At 43.0% G+C, this 20,026-nt stretch overlaps 1 protein-coding gene across 2 annotated transcripts in view; it reads left to right on the top strand.

Annotated features, from left to right (window-relative positions):
• GPC4 (glypican 4) overlaps positions 1-20,026 on the top strand; it is a 107,232-nt gene that overhangs the window by 47,016 nt on the left and 40,190 nt on the right. For both annotated transcript variants that reach the window (XM_026653103.2, XM_024215541.3), the window contains one exon: positions 5,246-5,404. In XM_026653103.2, the coding sequence (XP_026508888.1) occupies positions 5,246-5,404 (159 nt within the window). The remainder of the gene's footprint in view (positions 1-5,245; positions 5,405-20,026) is intronic.

Here is a 20,026-nt window from a genome sequence, read left to right as displayed (position 1 = left end):
ACTTGAGTAATATAAAAATACACGTTTTGAAGAGCTACGTTGCTAATTAGCCCCCAAGGAAGGCTTCGTTAGCCATTCCAGTCCATCATATAGACAGATATGAAGGATGCAAGCAATTCCATATGGAAAATATATATATATAAAAAGTCCATGTGACAGTAGCTATAGTGCAAACGTGTTGTAACTTTTTTCTTAAATTGATTTTGCAATACAATTAACCAAAGTGGTTGTTGTCATGCATTTTGTTGTATTGCTTGGTACGTTTAACTTGAATGGAAGCCACTGCAGAACTCTGTGACTGCAGGGAAAGTATTGTAGGATAGTAAAAAATAAAATAATAATAAAAAGCACAAAGAGGTTTAACTTAAAACCGCATACAACATGAAGTGTTCTCTTACCTAGGTCTTGTTTGCTGAGTGTTAACTTAGAAAGGATTACTGCAGAATGTGTTTCAGCCATAGTGTATGAAATCAATACTCATCTTTATTAATTTGGGTCTTAACAGGCAATGTACATATATTTGTCCATTTTTTCTAGATATAAGTGCATTGAAAAGTTGGTATGGTTCATTAATTTTGCTTTCATGAAGTAACCATTTTAATTTCCCACATCACAAGTGATCCCTCATCTGATCTGTACTTAAATCTCCTGTAGGCAGCTCTGACTAGTCCACATTACGTATTACCTCTGCCTATAGCTTTTCCGAGCTTCGTATTTTAATTGCATTGCATGCAACAACAATTTTAATACAGTTCCACGTGACACCTTTTGTTTACCAATACATTGTTTTCAGTGTCCGATCTACAAAAGAGTTGTTTAGTGGCTATAAATGTGGCTTTTTAGCCCTGATTGGTGTGAGAAGTATAACTAAAAATTTTATGGACTCCCGGGAAAACCATATAGTATTCCCATGTTTTGTATATGTGCACTTTGTCTCCACTCCCCTTGGTTTCTTTCCCCAGAAATGAATTTGTGTGAACATAAATCACAGGTGAATGCCTAACAGAAACTGTATTTGTAGCCATTTGTTTCCAGAAGTAAGGCATGCCCCATGCTTTAATGGCTGATTTACCCAAAATGTGTCGGAATGAAATTCCTCCCGAATGCTTTAGATCTGGATGCTCTTGTTAGGGCAGCAGGAAGCAAGAATGTGAAAATGTACTTGAATTTGGAACATGGAGATTCTAAACATAGACTTTCAACATTACAACAATGGCTCAAAATCTTTGAGTCTCACTTCCCTTTTGACAGAATACTACTATTTGGAAAAACAGCACCCAATCTCAAAGTATTTTTCTATACCATGGAGTAAGAGGCTGTATCCTCCCCTGCATTAACACTTAATTTTGGGATCTCCCAGGCTCCAGACAGACCTGATATCTGGTCATAAGCCAAGATTGCATAGTTCTGACATGGCTGAGAAATATCTTCCATAATTAGATTGCTGGTCGGTCATTTTTGACTGTCTGAGTTTAGGTTGGGAGCATGATTTGATAATGATGAACCAAGTAATAAATCAAAACCCTGTGAACCCTAACAAAGAAGTTGTTATTATTTAAGTTTGCACATGTGCTGTTGTGACACCATTTGCAAGTCTGAGACAAAAGCGATCACAGAAAAGTATTTTTATATTATACCTGGTGCTGAAGAGAATAGTATTTCTGATTAAAATATTCTGAAATGCAAAATAGAATAAGATGATGGAAAAGGACATTTTAAAAAGTAGCATTATAATACTTGTAATTTCATAAAAGGATCCAAAACCGCTTCATTGAATGAATATTAGAACTGATCAGCATTTGCCAGTTTACTTGCAAAATGGCTTTTTTTAAATGAAAAATTTTCAACAACAATCAATTTTTCAATTTCTGCAATTTAAATGTTTCATTTCAAAGTGTTCAAAATGGTCCCATTTTTCATTTATTTTAATTTTTTATTATTTAAAAACAATTCAGAAGCAGTATTGAAAAAGTCTTATCGACATTTTCTTTACCGAATTATGGTCAACAAAAAATGTCAATACATTTCCAAGATATTTTTACTAGCTCTAAATGCCGTAACAGCAGCATCTGTGGCAAAACAAACAACCCCTAGCGTTTTGTTCTTTGTGTATTAATAAGACAGATATATTTAGAAGTTCCCAATCACATCTTCTAGTATTATGTTTGTTCTGTCCCATCACTGTATTGCTGTTTTAACCTGTTAAATGTGTTTTGTGCCAATATATTGTATGGTTAGCCGGAGTTTCACACCTCAATACAGTGCAACACTCAAGCTGATATTTGTTTATATAGCTCTACCAGCACTTTTCAAGACCGGTCTAATTGTGAAATGCTTCAGCAAATTATACCTTGTTTGGAAATTAAGTATGTTCCAAAATTATATAATAATAATATATGGAGATATACCTATCTCATAGAACTGGAAGGGACCCTGAAAGGTCATCGAGTCCAGCCCCTGCCTTCACTAGCAGGACCAAGTACTGATTTTGCCCCAGATCCCTAAGTGGCCCCCTCAAGGATTGAACTCACAACCCTGGGTTTAGCAGGCCAATACTCAAACCACTGAGCTATCCCTTCCCCCCGAAAAGGCATGGGGGGAAGAGTGGGGCCGGAGTCTGAAAATCCTGCGTATGCCTAACCACCATTTTTGGAAAAGTGACTGACATGCAAAACCTTTAAATTCAGTTCCTGTACGTTGAGAGAGAGAGAGAGAGAGCGAGAGAGCGAGCTGCAAATGGGGGAGCAAGTAAATAAAGACTGTTCGCTCATACTCTTCTTTCACTGTAGTTCAGCATTCACCATTTATTTTTCTTTTAATGGAATATTTACCACGGAAGGTACCCTTGGCCCTGTCAAATCGGTGAAGGTTGTATATTGAAACAAGTAGAGGAAAGATTCCTGAATAAGGCTGGTAAAGTTTGTTTCCCGAAAACTGACTCTTAGCAACATAGCTTCCTGTACTAACAAGACCCTGGGCTTTCCATAATTCAAGCTTGGTAGGCAGTGTTGTGCAATAGATCATTTGCTGCAGAATTATCGGCTGGCCAAGGACTCCTATAATGCCAAAGAAAACAAACAAACAAACCCTGCAGTGCAAAAGAAAAATAGATTTAGGAAAAGAGATTCTTAAGGATGATATTTATTTAAAAAGGCATTTTATAACTGTCTGAAAGTGAGACGTTAACACACTTAGGCTGGCAGGAAAGATGACCCAAATTGCCCACAGTTAGATAAATTTCATATAAACATTGTCAGACGCTGGCAAAAGGAACATAAAATGAAGAAGAGTTTGTGTCAGCCAAGGATGTGCCAGTTCCATTCTGCGTTGAGCATTCGTAATTTATTTTTTAACGTTTTTTAATGCTTTAACAGATGAGCCGTTTTCCCCGCTGTAAATGGTTATGACCACAGAAAACGCAATGCTTAATCCAAGGCCTATTTTAGAGGTCACGTAGTCAGACAGTCATGCAAACATGGCAGCCATGATTAACATAACTTTATAAGCCTCTCTAATGATCCTTGACTTAAGGTTGCTGTCACCCTGTACCGTGTTCCGACTTGCAGTCTGACGCTAGAAAGTTGTCTTCTTTTCTTTTCCATCTGATGCCTTAAGCCAAAAATCAGGGGAGACTGACCCTAAGGCTGTGTCTACACTGCCCTGATGTTCGGACTAGTGGGGTGTGAATAGCAATGTCCACCAAAGTGCTGCGAAGTACGTTAATGTGAACTAAAATTCCTTTAGTTCATGCCTGCAGCATCCAGACCGGAGAGTTACAGCACTGCTCTTCAGTGTGCAATCAGAACTCTGAACTAAAGAGAGACAGTGACTTAATGTATTTAGAAGTCTGAATTTCCCATGGTGATGGGTTGATCTGATCACCTCTACAACCTTTTCTAGAGATTTCCACACTTCAGTATTCCTGGATGCCACATCCGAGGTTGCTTCAACCACATGATGTTACATTTGTGTAAGGTGGAGTGACAGAGCACAATATGAAGCTGGTATCTTGGTCCATGAAGCTATAGAAAAGAAGCAATTTACTAAAACCACTAAAGTTGTATGAAATCTTACAAAGTGTGAGGATGTCATCTTTAACCGCTAACTATGCAGGGCCAGATTCTGTGCTCAGATACACTTGAAAAACGAGTCAGTTGGCTGAAATTCGCTGAGAACAACATTTGGCTGTTAGTTGACATTTCAAGCACTCAACTTGCTGATCACATGGGAAAACATCTGGCCGTCTTAGTCTGTCCCTGAAGTTCTGCAGACCTTTTAAACGGCTTCCCTACTGCAAGCAATAATGTTTTAAGTATTAAGTATCTTGTGGCTGTAATAATTGAAAAAAGTGTTAGCTGGCTATTTAAATTACTGGAAAAACACATGAGCTGGTCACAGGGGTGAATATCAAAGGTTGCAATAGGCTTTAGAAACTTGCTGGAGAGAGGGAGGTATCGATTGCCTTCTATTATTGAATTAGTTCTGAACAAACAAAATGTAACAAGAAAAAAGCTATTTAAATTTTAGAATGAGGTTAAGGGAGATACAGGTTGCTATATGGCTCTGAAGACTGAGCAAACTTCTAGCTGTGACTTCTGTCACAGTGTTGTTGTCATGACCTTACCTATGGTGATGCTAGCAAATTGTGTAATATCAGTGGGGTGGGAAACTTAATGGGTTGGCCAAAGCATATAATCAAACTACTCTGTATTTTAAAACTCTGGGCAGTCTTAATTCTGAGAACATGTGGGTTCCAATATACAAAAAAGACACTGGTGGTCAGTGTTGCATCCATGCCTTTTTTTAACTGAATGAACTGAAAGTAGCAGTTGAAATGTGTGTGTGTGTGTGTGTGTGTGTGTGTGTGTGTGTATGTCTATATAGAGAGGCCATTTTGGTGTAAATTACTGTCTAAAATTAATTGCTGCGGATTAACTCAATTTATGTGCTGAATAAATAAAAACTGAGGACAGGCTTTGTAGCATACTCAACAATGGACAAAATTAGGGTCTTCACACGGGTACTGCTGAGTTTCTCCAAAGTGTGTTTTCATGGGTAAGGACTTGATCCTGTGTGCTTAATTGATTCAAAATCCCATTAGTTTTAAGTGGTATTGCCAGAATAAGGAGTCTAGGCTTGGGGTGTGCGTGTGCGCGCGCATTATAGCCTGTTACATAGCAATTTTCTTGTGTCTCTTTTAAATATTCTTTATGTAACTTTAAATTATTTACTCTTAATTTTTCAGGTGACCATTTGAAAGTATGTCCACAAGGTTACACGTGTTGTTCTCAAGAAATGGAAGAGAAGTACAGTCAGCAGAGTAAACACGACTTCAGAAATGCTGTAGTGGAATTTAGCAATCACTTACAGACAACGTTTAGTTCCCGTTACAAAAAGTTTGATGGTAAGTACTGGAGTTTGGAATTTGCTGTCATTTTGATAAAACTTAAAATAATCTCCATGTTCCTTTATATGCAGTCTACTTGCACTGTGTCTTTCACTATTGACTTGGGAAGATCATGACTCATGACTGGTGGTGGTGAGGTTAGAACATTGCTTGTTTTGCAATCCAGTGTAATAGAAATATTTGCTGATTATGGCTGTTTGTTTCCCACAGCGATATATCTTTCTGTCTGATTCATTTTTATAAAATCCAATGTGCTATAAATGTAGACCACAGTTAGTTTTGTTTCTGTGTCTCTGCAAAATGTATCCTCACAAATGCATGTCTCTCAGCATTGATCTACATGAATCCTGACACTCGCCCAGTGTGGTAAGAGCTAAAAGGATTTGTACTCGTTGAACGTAGTCATCAGGGCTAAGCAGAGCAGTGAGTAAAATACACTACTCCTACCTATGGAGACCTGGATTCAAGTATGAGGTGGGTCACAGGTGAAATGAATTGGGTCCTTATTTTATGCCCACTGATGTTTTAACCTTCAGGATAATTAAGGATCTAAGAAGAAGAATCACCCATCTTAACTATGTGAACTTGAGTCGATAAGGAAGCAGGGGAAGAACTGAAATTGCTGCCAAACTGACACTAAATGGCAGCTCTCGTTAATAAATGTTCTTGTGTGGGAGTTGTCGTTTGTATTATAGTCCACATGAACTGCAGTGTAGTGTCTCTTCAGGCTGATCTAAGTAGGAGCAGATAAAAGTCATAGGAAACAAAAGAAAGACGTCACTTCGGGTATAGTGTGTCAAATGGAGGAAATACCATCCAGAGCCAGAAAACTCTTGTACATCAAAGAAATCAATGTACACCTGTCCCAGCCCCACTTCACCGAGGCTCACCGATAGAATTCCTGGGTACGTCGCTGTCTCGTTGTCTTCTGTTGATCAAACAATCCACAAAAGAGGTCCAAATCGCCTCAAAGGTGTGGAATTTGCTTCTAGCTGCCATGCCAGTTAATCTACTGAACCAGTCTTGTAATATAAGAGCTTTCTACTTGTCAGGCTCATTAGGAGCCAGCTTTCTTGTCAGAGAGCTTTACATTGCTGAGCCCCACTTTGGTTGGAGCACAGGAGAAGCCCCTTGGGCCTCTCCTGGGATGTTTGGATAACGGAGCTGGCTCCGACACTTATATCTCTAATGCCTGCTTTGGACACACGAGCTGGAGCCCAAATCATGCAAACAATAATCTTCTGATGGGTTAGACAGAGAAGATCTGTTGAGTTTTTTTTTTATTATTTATTATTTTTTAATTATTATATCAAATTTTATTCTACTGGTTTTGGTGACTCTTTGGAGCAGGGTATCCCTAAATGCTGATTCCACTTATTTTAAAGTTCCTCAGACCTTTTTTCCAGGACTTTCATTCAATCACTGTTTGAATGTGCATGGATTTTTCTGTGAATATCTTGTATGTCTGCTCAGAACTTGGAACGGGTACAATTTTTATTTAACTTACATATTTCTACTTATTAAACATATAAGGGAGTTACTGTGTGTACTTCTAAAGCACTAAAGAGGCAGGAGCACCTTGCTTTCAAAATACACCAGAATTTGGATGATTTAAAAAAGTTAAGGGGCATTAAAATTGTCAGAAAGTTGAAGTGAAATTGCACAAACGGGCTCCAGCTAAACAGTTCCCTCATATAACCTCATTTGAGGTTTCCACTGTCCTCTCTTTCTACCTGCTGCTGCACGGAGGGGGTGATAAACACACAACCGAAGTGTCTAGACTTGCAGACTTACTAAATGCAGGACCAGACACGAAACGGAATCCAGTCCATAGATAAGCCCCTAAAAGGGGACCAGAGGAATAGCATCGGCTTCACCTCAGATGAACGATGAGACTTCTTGTAAAACAGTGTTGTAGCTGAAAACATATGTGCAATTTATCATGTTAACCCGGTGCAGACACACCTATTGTCAGGAGCACAGTTAGGTGTGTCTGCCTGTTTTTATGATGTGAGGTGCTGCAGTGCTCTTTGGAAAAAAATAATATAATTGGAATCTTCAAAGTACGAACTTTAGTACAAGAGAACGTGCTTAAACAAGAGTCCTTATTTTATGCCCGCTGAAGTTTTAACCTTCAGGATAATTAAGGGTCAAAGAAGAAGAATCGTCCTTCTTAACTATGTGAACTTGAGCTGATAACGAAGCAGGGGAAGAACTGTTGTAAGAGACGGATCATCCTTAACTCTTTCAGTGATGGATGAAGAAACATTTGCTGTACACTAAATGGTAGGAAACTGCTAAAATCTAAGGCCAAGTCTCTCAAACCTGGCTAACTAAAGACGAGCCCCTAAGCCCATACTTAAGGGCCTAACTCAGAGGTGGGCAAACTACGGCCCGTGGGACCCTCCTGCCCAGCCCCGGAGCTCCTGCCCCGGGAGGCTCACCCCCGGCCCCTGCCCTTCTGTTCCCCCTCCCCCGCAGCCTCAGCTCACTCTGCGTAGCTGCACAGCTGGGACCTGACCCCGTCCTCTGCTGTGTGGTGGCGTGGCTGGCTCCAGCCGGGTGGCGCGGCTGCCTGTCCTGGTGCTCCGGGCGGCGCGGCTGTAGTGCCGCCAGCCACCGGTGCTCCAGGCAGCGCGGTCAGGGTGCAGGGAACAGGAGGGGTGGGATAGAGGGCAGGGGAGTTCGAGGTGGTGGTCAGGGGGCGGGGCTGTGGATAGGGGTCGGGGTGGTTGGAGGGGAACGGGGCTGAATGGGGTCAGGGGTCCGGGGGGGGCAGTCAGGAATGAGAGGAGGGGTTGGATGAGGTGGTGGGGGGCAGTCAGGGGACAGGGAACGGGGGGAGGGTTGGATGGGGCAGGAGTCCCGGGGGGGGGGCCGTCAGGGTGAGAAGCAGGAGGGGTTGGATAGGGGGCGGGGCTGGGCCATGCCTGGCTGTTTGGGGAGGTACAGCCTCCGCTAACCGGCCCTCCATACAATTTTGGAAACCCGATGCGGCCCTCAGGCCAAAAAGTTTGCCCGCCCTTGGCCTAACTGAATGGATTGATTTTTCAAAATTTGCTGAGCCAGCCAGCAGCTTGCAACCACTTACCTGCCTGTATTATGACCTTGTAATGCTTAACTTTAGGTGCCCTTTTTAACAGACGTTGGCCTAAATAAGTAAAACCAATAAAGTCCATTTGAAAAGGAAAACGGAAGGTTTCTTGTCATTCAAACTTGGTTGGAATTCCCATGTTCTCAGATTTGACGTAATTGATCCAGAACCCAAAATGGAAAAAATCCTGGCCCAAAGATATGTACTGTCTGTGGTGCAGGGTAAGATTTGAAAAGCAGGGTCTCCCTGGCCGAAGTTTGGTGTTCTTGCCATGGGTCCTTGCTCTTATTTTTATTATGTAGGAATTCCTTTAGGCTGTCTCATAGAAATTGCTAGAGGTCAACTAATTCAAATGAAAATAAGGTTGACAGAAAACACGCCTTGCGTCTTCCTGTGCCTAATGTAAAATAATCCGGATAACAGCAATTCTATTGACTGAGGAGGCAAGTGGGTTACTGCAAAGAATCTAAATTCCCATAACAAAACTAGCTCCCAGGTCACATCTGTGGAACAAGCATTTCCAGTCAGCCATGCCGAAAGGCTTGTAGTAGTGAGCAGCAGCTTTCTTGTTTTGAATGGCTGTCTGTGTCCTTGACTCAAACCCTTTTGGGTCTTCGGAAAAACCATTGTGGGTCAAGCGGCTAATCTGTTAGCCTTGACATTCAAGTTTGAAAAATGAGACCAACAAATGTAAAGTACTGCCGTGTTTTTGACCTTTGTAACAGTTGCCATAATGAAATGTTAGTAGCAAGAAGCAGCAGTGTCCTTGAGATGGAGGATGAAATGTTTGGTGGCTGTTGGAATTTTTCTGTTAAACTGCCACTCTGATACTATGCATGGTTGGAATGACAGTCTGATCATCGGAATTGCATTGATCTGGCACCAAAGTGACCCACGTCAGGGAGTGGGTTCGTACACTATCTGTATCTTTCTTAGTCAGGAAAACAAAACAAACTTCTGATGTCTAGTATCTCTAAATGACCAACCAGAAGTAATTTCAACTCCTTGTAATCTACATTATAAATTGGGATCGAGCTGTGTATGTTCTGAATTTTCAGGGGGGGAGAACATGGAGATCTTGTAACAGAATATCTTTATCTCCTATTTAAACATGCTCATATAACATGACAGCATGACTATCTCTGTTCCCCACAGGCCATTTCTTTTGTAATATAAATCATTTTAACAACACTTCTGCACGTAATAAAACATAGAAATAAGGTACATATTTTGAAAAGTGGGGATAATTAACCACCGGAACAACTTAATCTAGTGGGGCAATGGATTCCCTATCTCTGGAAGTCTGTACAGTCAAGACTGGATGCCTTGCTAAAATATATGCTGTACCTCAGACAAGCTTTACCAGCTTGATGCAGAAATTATTGGGTGAGATTCTATTATGCTGGAAGTCAAACTAGATGATTAGTGGTCCCTTCTGGCCTTAAAGTCTATGAATCGTAGCAGCAGCAACAGCAATTGCTGTGATTTTGAGGTTGCATAAGCATTTAACCTTGTTTTCAGTTGCTTACAGCTTTCGTAAGTTTCCATCTTTCAGGCGGAAATTTTCCATGCTTTGGTCTCTTCTCAAAGATGAATATTTGAGGGGGATGAAGGCAGGACTGGAGCAAAAATGGTCCAGTCTTTTGTGAGAATGAGGCTGGGGTGGGAAATACTTATATGGGATGGTGCCCTCACATAAATTATTCTTCCTCCGCTGTTCTGTTGCTCCTTAGATGAGGCTTGTTTTACTACATAAATTTCTTGGAGGAGAATTAGACCATCTGTGGCAAATGTTTGTCCAACCTGTTCTTAAAAACCTCCAGTGATGGGGATTCTACAACCTCCCTTGGAAGCCTATTCCAGTTCTGAACTGTCCTGATAGAAAGATTTCTTGGTCTGTTTGTTATTTGTAAGGGACCTAGCTGAGCATAATGGGGCCCTGATCATGATTGGGGCATCTGGGTGCTGCAACAATACAAGTAAATCATATTAATGAGGCAGTAAGTTCAATAGGCAGCTAATGATTTCCGTTACAAGTGTTTTTAGTGCAGTTAAATGACTGCCTCTTGATTTTTTCCTATTCTATATCATGGCGAAGGCTATCAGGACTCAAATCTCTGCTGAGCTTCAGATGCTGTATTCAAATAATACATACATCAGGGCAAAAATGAAATGATCAGTTCACAGGCTGGATTGGCAGTAGATTGGGCAAGTCCAATGCCCAAGCAACAAAATAATTCCTATAAAACTGCCCAGCACAAGCCGGCATCTGGAAAGCTATTAAATGTTCTGTACGCACCCACCCCAAGTTTTCCATTAACGTTTAAGATAAAACAAATATGAAAAGAGTAAAACGAAACCCTTTGGGGGCTGAAACCAAGCAAATGGACTCCTCACTGTAACTCTAACTCTAAAGTGCAAGCGGAGATCTTGGCTTGCGGCTGAGAATTCTCAGGTGCCTCACGCCCCTTTCAAGTTTGAAGACTTGGCGGGAAGAGCGCCAGCTGGGAGCCAGGGGGATCCAGCAATCTAACAGTCATTACAGCCTTATTTTTCAAGTCTCTTAGCTAGATAGGTTTATTTTACTGAGGATTATTTCTTTTCTTCTTGCTAAAGGTCATTCAAGCTATTTAGTGACTTGGAGGCATATTTTTCTGTCATGAAGCCCCCCTGGAAAAATTGCAGACTGCGTTCTCTCGTAGCCGAACTGGCCATAAGGGAGCAAACCCCACTCCCGAGGGCAGAGTTGCAGTATCTGAGGAGTCAGTTGAGGATTTCTGCAGAAGAGGGGAGTTTCTGTGGTGGTGCACAGTTATTTCAGCTACTTCGGTAATTTCAAGAATCTAATACCCACAATAAGTGATAGTACAGGGCATAGCTCATTATCTACTAGGAGATTGAAGGAGTAGTCCATGTCGGTTGTGCATTCCCTATTAGGCCAGAGAATGCTGAGGGTTATTCCTGACCTGCAGGCTACTCCGGGAAGATAAAGAAACACAAGCCAAACCGGGGCTGGGGTTCTATGGTAGTTCTCCTGGGTAAACTGGAAACAGTGCCCCAAAGGAAGGGGGAACATATGCCTCTGCTGTCAGAGATTCTCAAATTGCAAATTTTCTGAGAGAAAATCTCTGCAAAATGGAGAGTTTCAGGAGCGAGCTGTTAAGCTCCTGCTTTCAGGCTGGAGAACTACAACCCATTAATCATCAGCCAGAGTTTATAGGACCTCTTCCGTGAGCAGAATCTGAACCAAGAAGTAAAAATTCCTTTTGGGGACTGAAGCCCCTAATTATTAACTCTCTGTCCACTAAAGTAAAATGGGGTAGATTCCTTTGCCGCTATTCCAACTATGTTCCAGCCTCCCTTCCTAGGAGTAACCAGAGAGCGTGCATACCAATCAGGCCTCTTTCCCTTGCCAAAGTAATTCTCCTTTTGGGACATGAATGTCGTATCAGACAATTGAACTTTGATTGACAGCTCTGGCTGCAGTATCAGAGATCCAGGGCTGAATCCTGCAAATCCATACTTGTGTGTGACACCCCCATAAGTGTCAGTAGGTCTAATGGCACAAGCAAGAGGTGCAGGATCTGCATGCTAGCTTTAGTTCCAGTCTTCCAGTGTCTCTCAACTGGCTTTTTAACTAATGACAATTAAGGTTTCCAAAACAATCAGCTCCTAGAAATCCTGTGTCTGTCCCTGTGCATCGTTGTATGAGAAACTGTTTTTAGGAGGAGATAGGGAAAGAAAAGTTGCTTCGCAGGGCCCCCCAAAAATCAGAATAAGTCTGACTGGACTCCTTCCTCTATAGCAAGCCTCGGGCGCTGGAGAATAGTAAATCCCAAAGGTAGAGAAAAAATGGGTCATTAGTCCTCAGTGTATAAGAACAGGCTACTGTAGGTCTTTGCAATAATTCTGTTTATTTGGGGAGAATGCTACTTTTACCACTCAGTTACATGTCTAAGGGAATAGAAAGGATATGTGAATGTACTAATAATACAGCATTAGAAAATGAAGTATATAGCTTGTTTCTCTTCAAACCTTGAACACATGTAGCCCTCCCTTCTATTTTGTCCTGATGAAGGCAGGTTTCCATCTTTCTTCTCTTTCAAAAAGAAGGTGGCATCTCGTGCCCTAGCAACCAGGATAGAAAAAGGCCTAGATCCCTCAGACTTTCATTAACCTAGGCAGCTGTCTCCTACTGTGGAATTGTCTTTAGGACTTCAGTTTGGAACTGTGCGTATTTAGGGTGGGATTTTCAAAGTGACACAGGAGTTCATAGGAGACCCCAAATCACTTAGACTGAGTGGAATTTTTCAAAAGCATCTTTTAGTTAAGGTTCCTACATACCTGAGAGAGATGCTTTTCTCCTACATTTACATGCTTCATGAATGAAAATTGTTTTCCTCCTTTGTTTTCCCTGTTTCTAAGTCTAGCTTATATTTATTCTCAATACATTTCTCACTATCTTCTCCCCATCTGAGGTTATTTAAAAAGAACCAAAACCAAAACATTTGTGCTTTAGAGGCACATTGTGGTCTTTTCTGAATTTGTTTGGTGCCAAATCATTCCCTGCGATGAGCGAATCCTTTCTGAGAGTGAAGGGGATCCTGGCTCCGTGGTGTTAGGGACTGAGACAGTCGCTCGACAGTATCATCTCCAAGGGCAAAATGAATCCCCTGTCCACAGGGAGAAAAATATGGTTGTGAATTTCATAATCATGCTGGAGATTTAGCCACAGCTAACTTCTATGTAGGGCTTTGAACAATCTCACACTGTCTTTATTTTCCTCCAAGTAATAGAATTACCTGCTCTTCACATCACATAGCTTTTACCTATTTTTGTTGTTCGAAACATGTGGGCAGCGGTCTTACACACACTGGGAAATGTGAGGTTTTTTAGTTACTGATTGATACAAGCCAGTCAATGAGTCATTGTTTGTCTGTTTAAAATTAACTTTCTTCCCCTCACCCCCCCCCCTTTTCTCAGAAGAAACAAGGCTAGAATTTGGTAATATTTATGCACACAAGTATGTTGCCTATACTGGAATCCGCATCCCTGCATGTTGGTTGAACAAATCCCACGGAGAGCTTGTGAATTCAATGGCTTAATAATCCATCCCTTATTAACTCCTAGAAGCCCCAGGCAGGAACCAGGACCCTATTGTGCCAGGCGCTGTGTAAACACAACTAAATGAAGGTCCGTGCCCAAATTGCTAACAATCTAAGTATAACACAAGAGGCAGCAAGATGGCTAGGCTGACAGTTGGTGGGGGAGTATAAGGAAACCATATTGGTCAGCATGACTGGCAGCGTGGTGTCTGCATACCAGCTGCCTAACCATTGTCTAATTTTTTTGTAGGAGTCCTAGCAAAGGACAGTTTTGAGGACGGATTTGAAGGTGGATAATGAGTTCGCTTTGTGGATGTGTACGGGGAGTTCCTGCCAAGTATGGGGCATCCAGGGAGAAAGTACAAAGGGGCTTGTTTGAAACTGTAACAAGTGGGTGATGGAAGCTGGCCTCACGGGCCAATTGGAGGCCGGAGTCCTCGTCTTGCTACTGAACGAGAGATGATCGGTAGGGTGAGGGATAGGCTGTGAAGGGCGGCGAAAGTGCAGACATGGAGCTTATGTTTGATGTGATAGAGAGCTAGTGGAGGGAGGCAAAGAGAGGGGTGATAGGGTCAAACGATGGGCCAGAAGAAGGATCTTTGCAGCAGCATTCTGAATGGCTGACAGTGGGGTAGGCTGGCATTTGTCAAGGCTGGAGAAAAGGATGTTGCAGTGATGGAGATGCAAGATGAGAGCCTGGCTGAGTGTTCGCTGTGTGACTGGATAGAAAAGGCCATATCCGGTGATATTGCGTGGAAAGAATCTGAAGGATTTAGCTACAGCGTGGATGGGAGGAGCTAGAGAAGAGAGGTCGGAGTTGAAGAGGCCCGGGTTACGAGCAGCTCAGTGTTGGGGTTACCCAGAGTGATTGAGAGAGGATGGTCGGTCGTGGGAAGGGGGTGTTAAGAGCTCTGTTTTAGCTGCGTTGCCCTGAAGCTGACTGGAGAGGCAGGTTTAGATTGTCGTTTGGACAGAAGGAGACAGATCTGGAGTGGAGTTAACCCCCCTCCTCCCACCGCAGCACTTTCACTGGTACTTGTCTCATAACTTTAAGGCCCAATGTTTAATCCCATCATGTTCTCATCCCAGCAACTGCTGCGGTACAATTGCTCCTCAAATCAGGACGTTGCCGTAGACGACAGCCCCATGTAACTCAGCTCTGTGCTTTCTCCTCCTTTTCCACCAAACCTTCAACGAGCTGGGTCTTGCTTGACCCTTGTAATTGTGAACTGCTCTTCAGCTCTTCTGTGCTCGCCTGGGTTTCAGCTGGAGGCAGATGTACCCAAACACTGGACCCACCAGAAACAGGAAGTGCCAGAAATCTCATGAGGGCCTTTCCTTAGGAGGTTTCTAGCACAATTTTCATTGCCTTGTGACCTTTCAATAATTAAGTGAACTTCTGGGTGCTTTTCTAAACTCCGCCTCCCTGCTCTTTGAGGTTTGCCCATCACGAGGGCTGTTGCTGTGATACTGGTATGATTTAAGCCTAAATTTCTTCGAACTATGTGGAAGAGCTCTTCCCCTCTCGGTAAGTGCTAACACATGTTTGAAAACAGGACAGAGAAACAGCTCTCTGCCTTGTCCTCCCTTCCCATCTTCATATTCAATAAATGTGTTAACACTATGTATTGATCACATTCTCAACACTTTTGGCAAAAGGTCATTAAACTACAGTTTGTTTTTTCCCTGGTGGAAATTACAAATGTGGTAGATGCAATAAAGGAAGTGAATGCATATTAGAAGTAGTGAGGCACTTTTTTTTTTTTTTTTTTTTTTTTTTTTTGAGGAAGGTTAGAATGTGGCATAGCTGTGGATTGTTTGCTTAAGAGATGAAACCAGAGCTGTGGAGTGTTTGTGTCTTTTCTCCAAATTCCTTTTATCTGTCCGGCTCAAACTCTGCATCGTTATTTCATATTGTAGAACCAGCTGCAGGGTGGAGCCTGATCCCCAAATGCACCTTTGAGAACAGCACAAAGACGTGTGGTTAAAAAATAAAATAATAAAAAATCCTTAGCAGTAAAATAGAACATGAGGGTGATTTCCGTGGGAGCAGTTAGGCTAAGAGAGTGCATTTGAAAATCCATGCTTCATCTGAGAAAGAGGGAGAAAGACACACATAAAATGGGAGCACAGGTTGTCTGTATATATTAAAAAATATGTGGCAATGCTATTCTATACACAGTAGAAAATATAATCACCCATAAAAGCCAGAAAATTAAGACTTTAGAGATGACATTACATCCTTAATTCATGGTACTTGGTACAGCATGTTAAAAATACACCCTACGCACTGGGTGCCCAATTGTCTAAAGTGTTCGTTAATTGTGCCCATAAAAATGGAGTGTATCCACTTTGCATGCTCAAGCCCTATTTTTTAATGTGCATTGGTTAATTACATGTATTGCTTGTATTTCTTTACACAATTAACTTGAACATGCAAAGAAGGCCAGTTGAAAACATGGCCCTAAAACACACACTCCATAGTATCTGGTGTGTATATAAAACTTAACATGTTCAAAGCCCTTTGCAAATATAAAAGGGCAGTGTGTTGGCTTTTCGTCCTTCTTTGGAGTAACACAAGTTGAACAACGCACACAACCAATGAATGAACTTGCCCACACCCTCCCCACAGATGCTTATCAGTCCCTCTGTGACCTTGGGTGAGACGTTTCACTTTTGGTGCTGCAATTTCCCCTACATAAAATGGAGGTAAGGCCTTCCTCCAGTGTGGTGAAATCTAATTCATTAATGGATTTTAAAGTGCTTTGAAATCCTTGACTGGAAAGTGTGGTTCAAACACAAGAACTACTGTCTGCCATGCAGGGGCAAGCTCCTGTAACTGAACTAGAAGATGTTTTCCGTAACCTATTTATTCCTGATGATTAGAATATTGGGGGCAAAACGTTTGTCAATTCTTCTGGTTTTCTTCTACTGTTGTGTCATATACCAGTCCATTTGAGTGAGGCCTTCTGAACACTATTTCTCTCTCCTTTGGGTCAATCCTGCAAATCTGTACCTGCTTGAGTTCGTCCCCTTTGCAGTCAAGGGGATTACTCGCATGAGGAAGTTGTGTAGAACGGGACTGCTTGTGTTTTTGGTGCTTGGATTCAGCAATAGGCTTTAACAGGCCTTCGGAAAGGAAAGGATGTTTAAACGTTGGCAGTAGCTGAAACTGACAACCGCTAAGTATTCATAGCAAAAGATTGGTCTTTAACGTGTACATTTTACCTATCAGCAGCTCTTTCGCAGAACCACAGAACAGTATGTGACTCTCCATGCCAGAAGTGTTGCAATGTGAAGTGGTCTTCAGATGGAGGTTTAGTCTGGATTCTGCCTTGGTCACATAGAGGAGTGGTGTGGGGTAATTTATCAGCCTGAAAGACCATTGAGAGCACAACTTTTTCCCACATGGCTTTAGACGAGGGGTAGGCAACCTATGGGTCGTGTGCCGAAGGCGGCACGCGAGCTGATTTTCAGTGGCACTCACACTACCTGGGTCCTGGCCACCAGTCAGGGGGCTCTGCATTTTAATTTAATTTTAAATGAAGCTTCTTAAACATTTTAAAAACCTTATTTACTTTACATACAACAATAGTTTAGTTATATATTATAGACTTATAGAAAGAGACCTTCTAAAAACGTTAAAATGTATGACTGGCACGCAAAACCTTAAATTAGAGTGAATAAATGAAGACTCGGCACACCACTTCTGAAAGGTTGCCGACCCCTGCTTTAGACAGATGATAGATCCCACTGCATCATCTTTTCCTTGTAAGTGGTTAAATCAAACATAACTTTAAAAAAAAAAAAAAAATCCCAGTGTAGCAGGTGGACCCAGGACACACTGCTTACATAAAATATTGATTTTATAGGTCATAACTATTCCAAAGCAGTGGTTCATCAGGATTTGGAGTATTCTAATTAACGATGACTTGCAAAGGATTTTCCATATTATAGGGGGTTTCTTTTTTATATTAAGATCCACAAATCCGTTATGATGGGTAATTCGGCCTGCTAACGGCTATGGGGCAGATCCAGAGCTGTCAGTCATTAGAGGTGGGGAATGCCCTTCCTTCTGAAGGTTCCTACCAGTTTTTTCTGGCTCCCTTGGCCAGCCCTGGGTGTAGCATGGCAGATCTATGGAGAACAGACCAGGCTGTAGAGGTGCTGATTCCCTTAGGGCGATGCATATCGGACAGGCGCTACATGGGTAGCTACGCACCACAGTGAAAGGCAGGCTGTATTCACACTTGTCCCTGCAGTGTGTAGCTATGTATTGCGATGAAAGGCTCCAGCAGTGGAAGAGCAGTGGACGCTTCATGGCTAAAAACGGGAGGCACTGCTTGGATGTGCAGAGAATACACCCTGGAGGTTCAGCTGCACAGGGCACTCGCCTAAGCCGTGCTTCACCATCTCCACTGCTCTTTATACCCCTGCTAGCTGGGCATACAGCGTCTGTACCAGTGGTTCTCAACCCCTGGTCTCCTTGCAGCCCAATCACCACACCGCTGCAACCCATATGACATCCTCAGGGCCATACAGGTAGTATATATATCGTGTGCATGCGGCCCACATAACACACAGAGAGGGGCATATGTGGCCCATAGTGGTAAATAGGTCTGTACTCTACGAGGTGCTGTACATGTAGTTGTACCCTAGGTTTGCTTATTCCTCCTCAGGGGAGGAAGGCCACAGGGCTTAAATCCAGCTGGAGCTGACCGGAGCGGAGCTCTGGTAAATATTTTCTAACTCCCGGGAGCTCTGGCATCTCACGGGGCTGAAGCTCCCAGCGCCAGGGCTCCGGGAAATACTTGGGGAGACTCTAAGCCCTGAAAGGCCAGAAGCCCAAATAAGAGTTAGAGACTCTAAGAGTAAAATAGATTAAAACCACCTAAGGGTAGATTCTGTCAGGCAAGAGTGTGCTGAGTATTGCAAACTACACTTGGGAGGTCTACAGCTACCCCTGTATTCCTCTTCCTGCATCCTGGCACGGTGTAATAGAAAGATAGGGATTTCCTGCCATGCCTAAAAGACTAGGGAAGTGTCAGGCTGTCATCCCTAGCTACCACTACGGGTTCGCCAGGCCCTCCCAGCTTCTGTTTCAGTTTGGCGTGTCTCCCCAGCAGCTGGCTGTAGAGTGGTAAGAGGGACAGCAGCCCAGAAGAACTAGCAGGCAGTAAGGGGCCTTTTGGTCCACCATTTTTTTTTTATGTTCGGCCTCAATTTTATAAGGCTATAAGGCTCAGTGTGCCCAGGTCAAAGTTTAACGCAGTGTTCTGACTGCAGATGAATGTGGCTGCTGTCCCTGAGGGTCGGGGACTTGGCTTTTCTACCTGGGGGAGATTTTTACCTGAAAGAGTGGTTCTTTACAGGCCCCTCACATACAGCCAAATTCTGCCAGGCATCTCGGCCCCCCTTGGGCATGAAAACTCACTTGGCATCAGGTCGACAAACGTGAAATGTCCTCGTGCTTTCACGAGCAATGCTCACGTGGGTGGACAGCATTGCAGTTGCGGCCTCCTCTCAACCTAAGAATCACTTGTCCTATGGGGTTCTGACTGGGGGTGGGGAGAAGGAGAGAATGAGATTCAAATCTGTTTCATGTAGCTCTAAGGGGCTGGCATTTTTGTAAGAACACAGTCAATCTTATTCCAGAGAGAAAATCCCTGTTGTGGGTGGAGCAAAGCTTCTGGTCTCTGTGTGCACTGCCCACCAAGGGAGCGAGGAACACCAAGACTTACATGGCAGAAGTCAGCTTATCAGAGTGGTCTCCTACATCCAGAAATACCTGGCTCATCTTAAATGGATTAGTTGAGCCAGTGATCAACCTCTTTTGCATCTGGCAACAGGAAACAGGGCCCTGCAGTCCCTCTCTGTGCCTGGACCCAGGATGTGAGGTGGTGAATGACCTCTTGCAAAGCTCGGTGAGATCCCTGTTATGTGTCGTCCCATCTTCTCCACTTCTTCCCAGGACCATATGCAGCATAGGAAGAGGAGAGCAGCAATGATCCTGTTTGTGCCTTTCTGGCTGAAGAGGCTATGGCTCTCAGGCTTGATTAACCTCACATTGGATTGCTGGATGTCTCTGTCTCCCAGAGGAGGAGGTCTGTAACTGCAAGACAAAATTCCCATATGGGACCAGACAGATTTAAAGTGAATATTGGGGTGTGACAGGGTGCTTAATGAGAAGCACTTAATCAGCCCCTGCCACTCCAGCCCCAATCAAGGGGAATGGATTGGGGCTGATTGGATAGCCCTGTGTCCGCCTGGTGACAGGCTGGGAGGAAGCCAGAGGAAGGGGGTAAGAGAAAGGCCAGGCACAGAGGGAGGTGGGAGCCTTCTGGTCTGTTGCTGGCCAGGCCTGCACTTGGGAAAGTTGGCTGAGAAACCTGTACATAGGTGGAAAGTAGTGGCGGGAAA

Source organism: Terrapene carolina, unplaced genomic scaffold, assembly GCF_002925995.2.
Source record: "Terrapene carolina triunguis isolate 2854851 unplaced genomic scaffold, T_m_triunguis-2.0 Scaffold131, whole genome shotgun sequence".
Classification (NCBI taxonomy): domain Eukaryota; kingdom Metazoa; phylum Chordata; order Testudines; family Emydidae; genus Terrapene; species Terrapene triunguis.
This window is presented reverse-complemented; position numbering and strand designations above follow the sequence as displayed.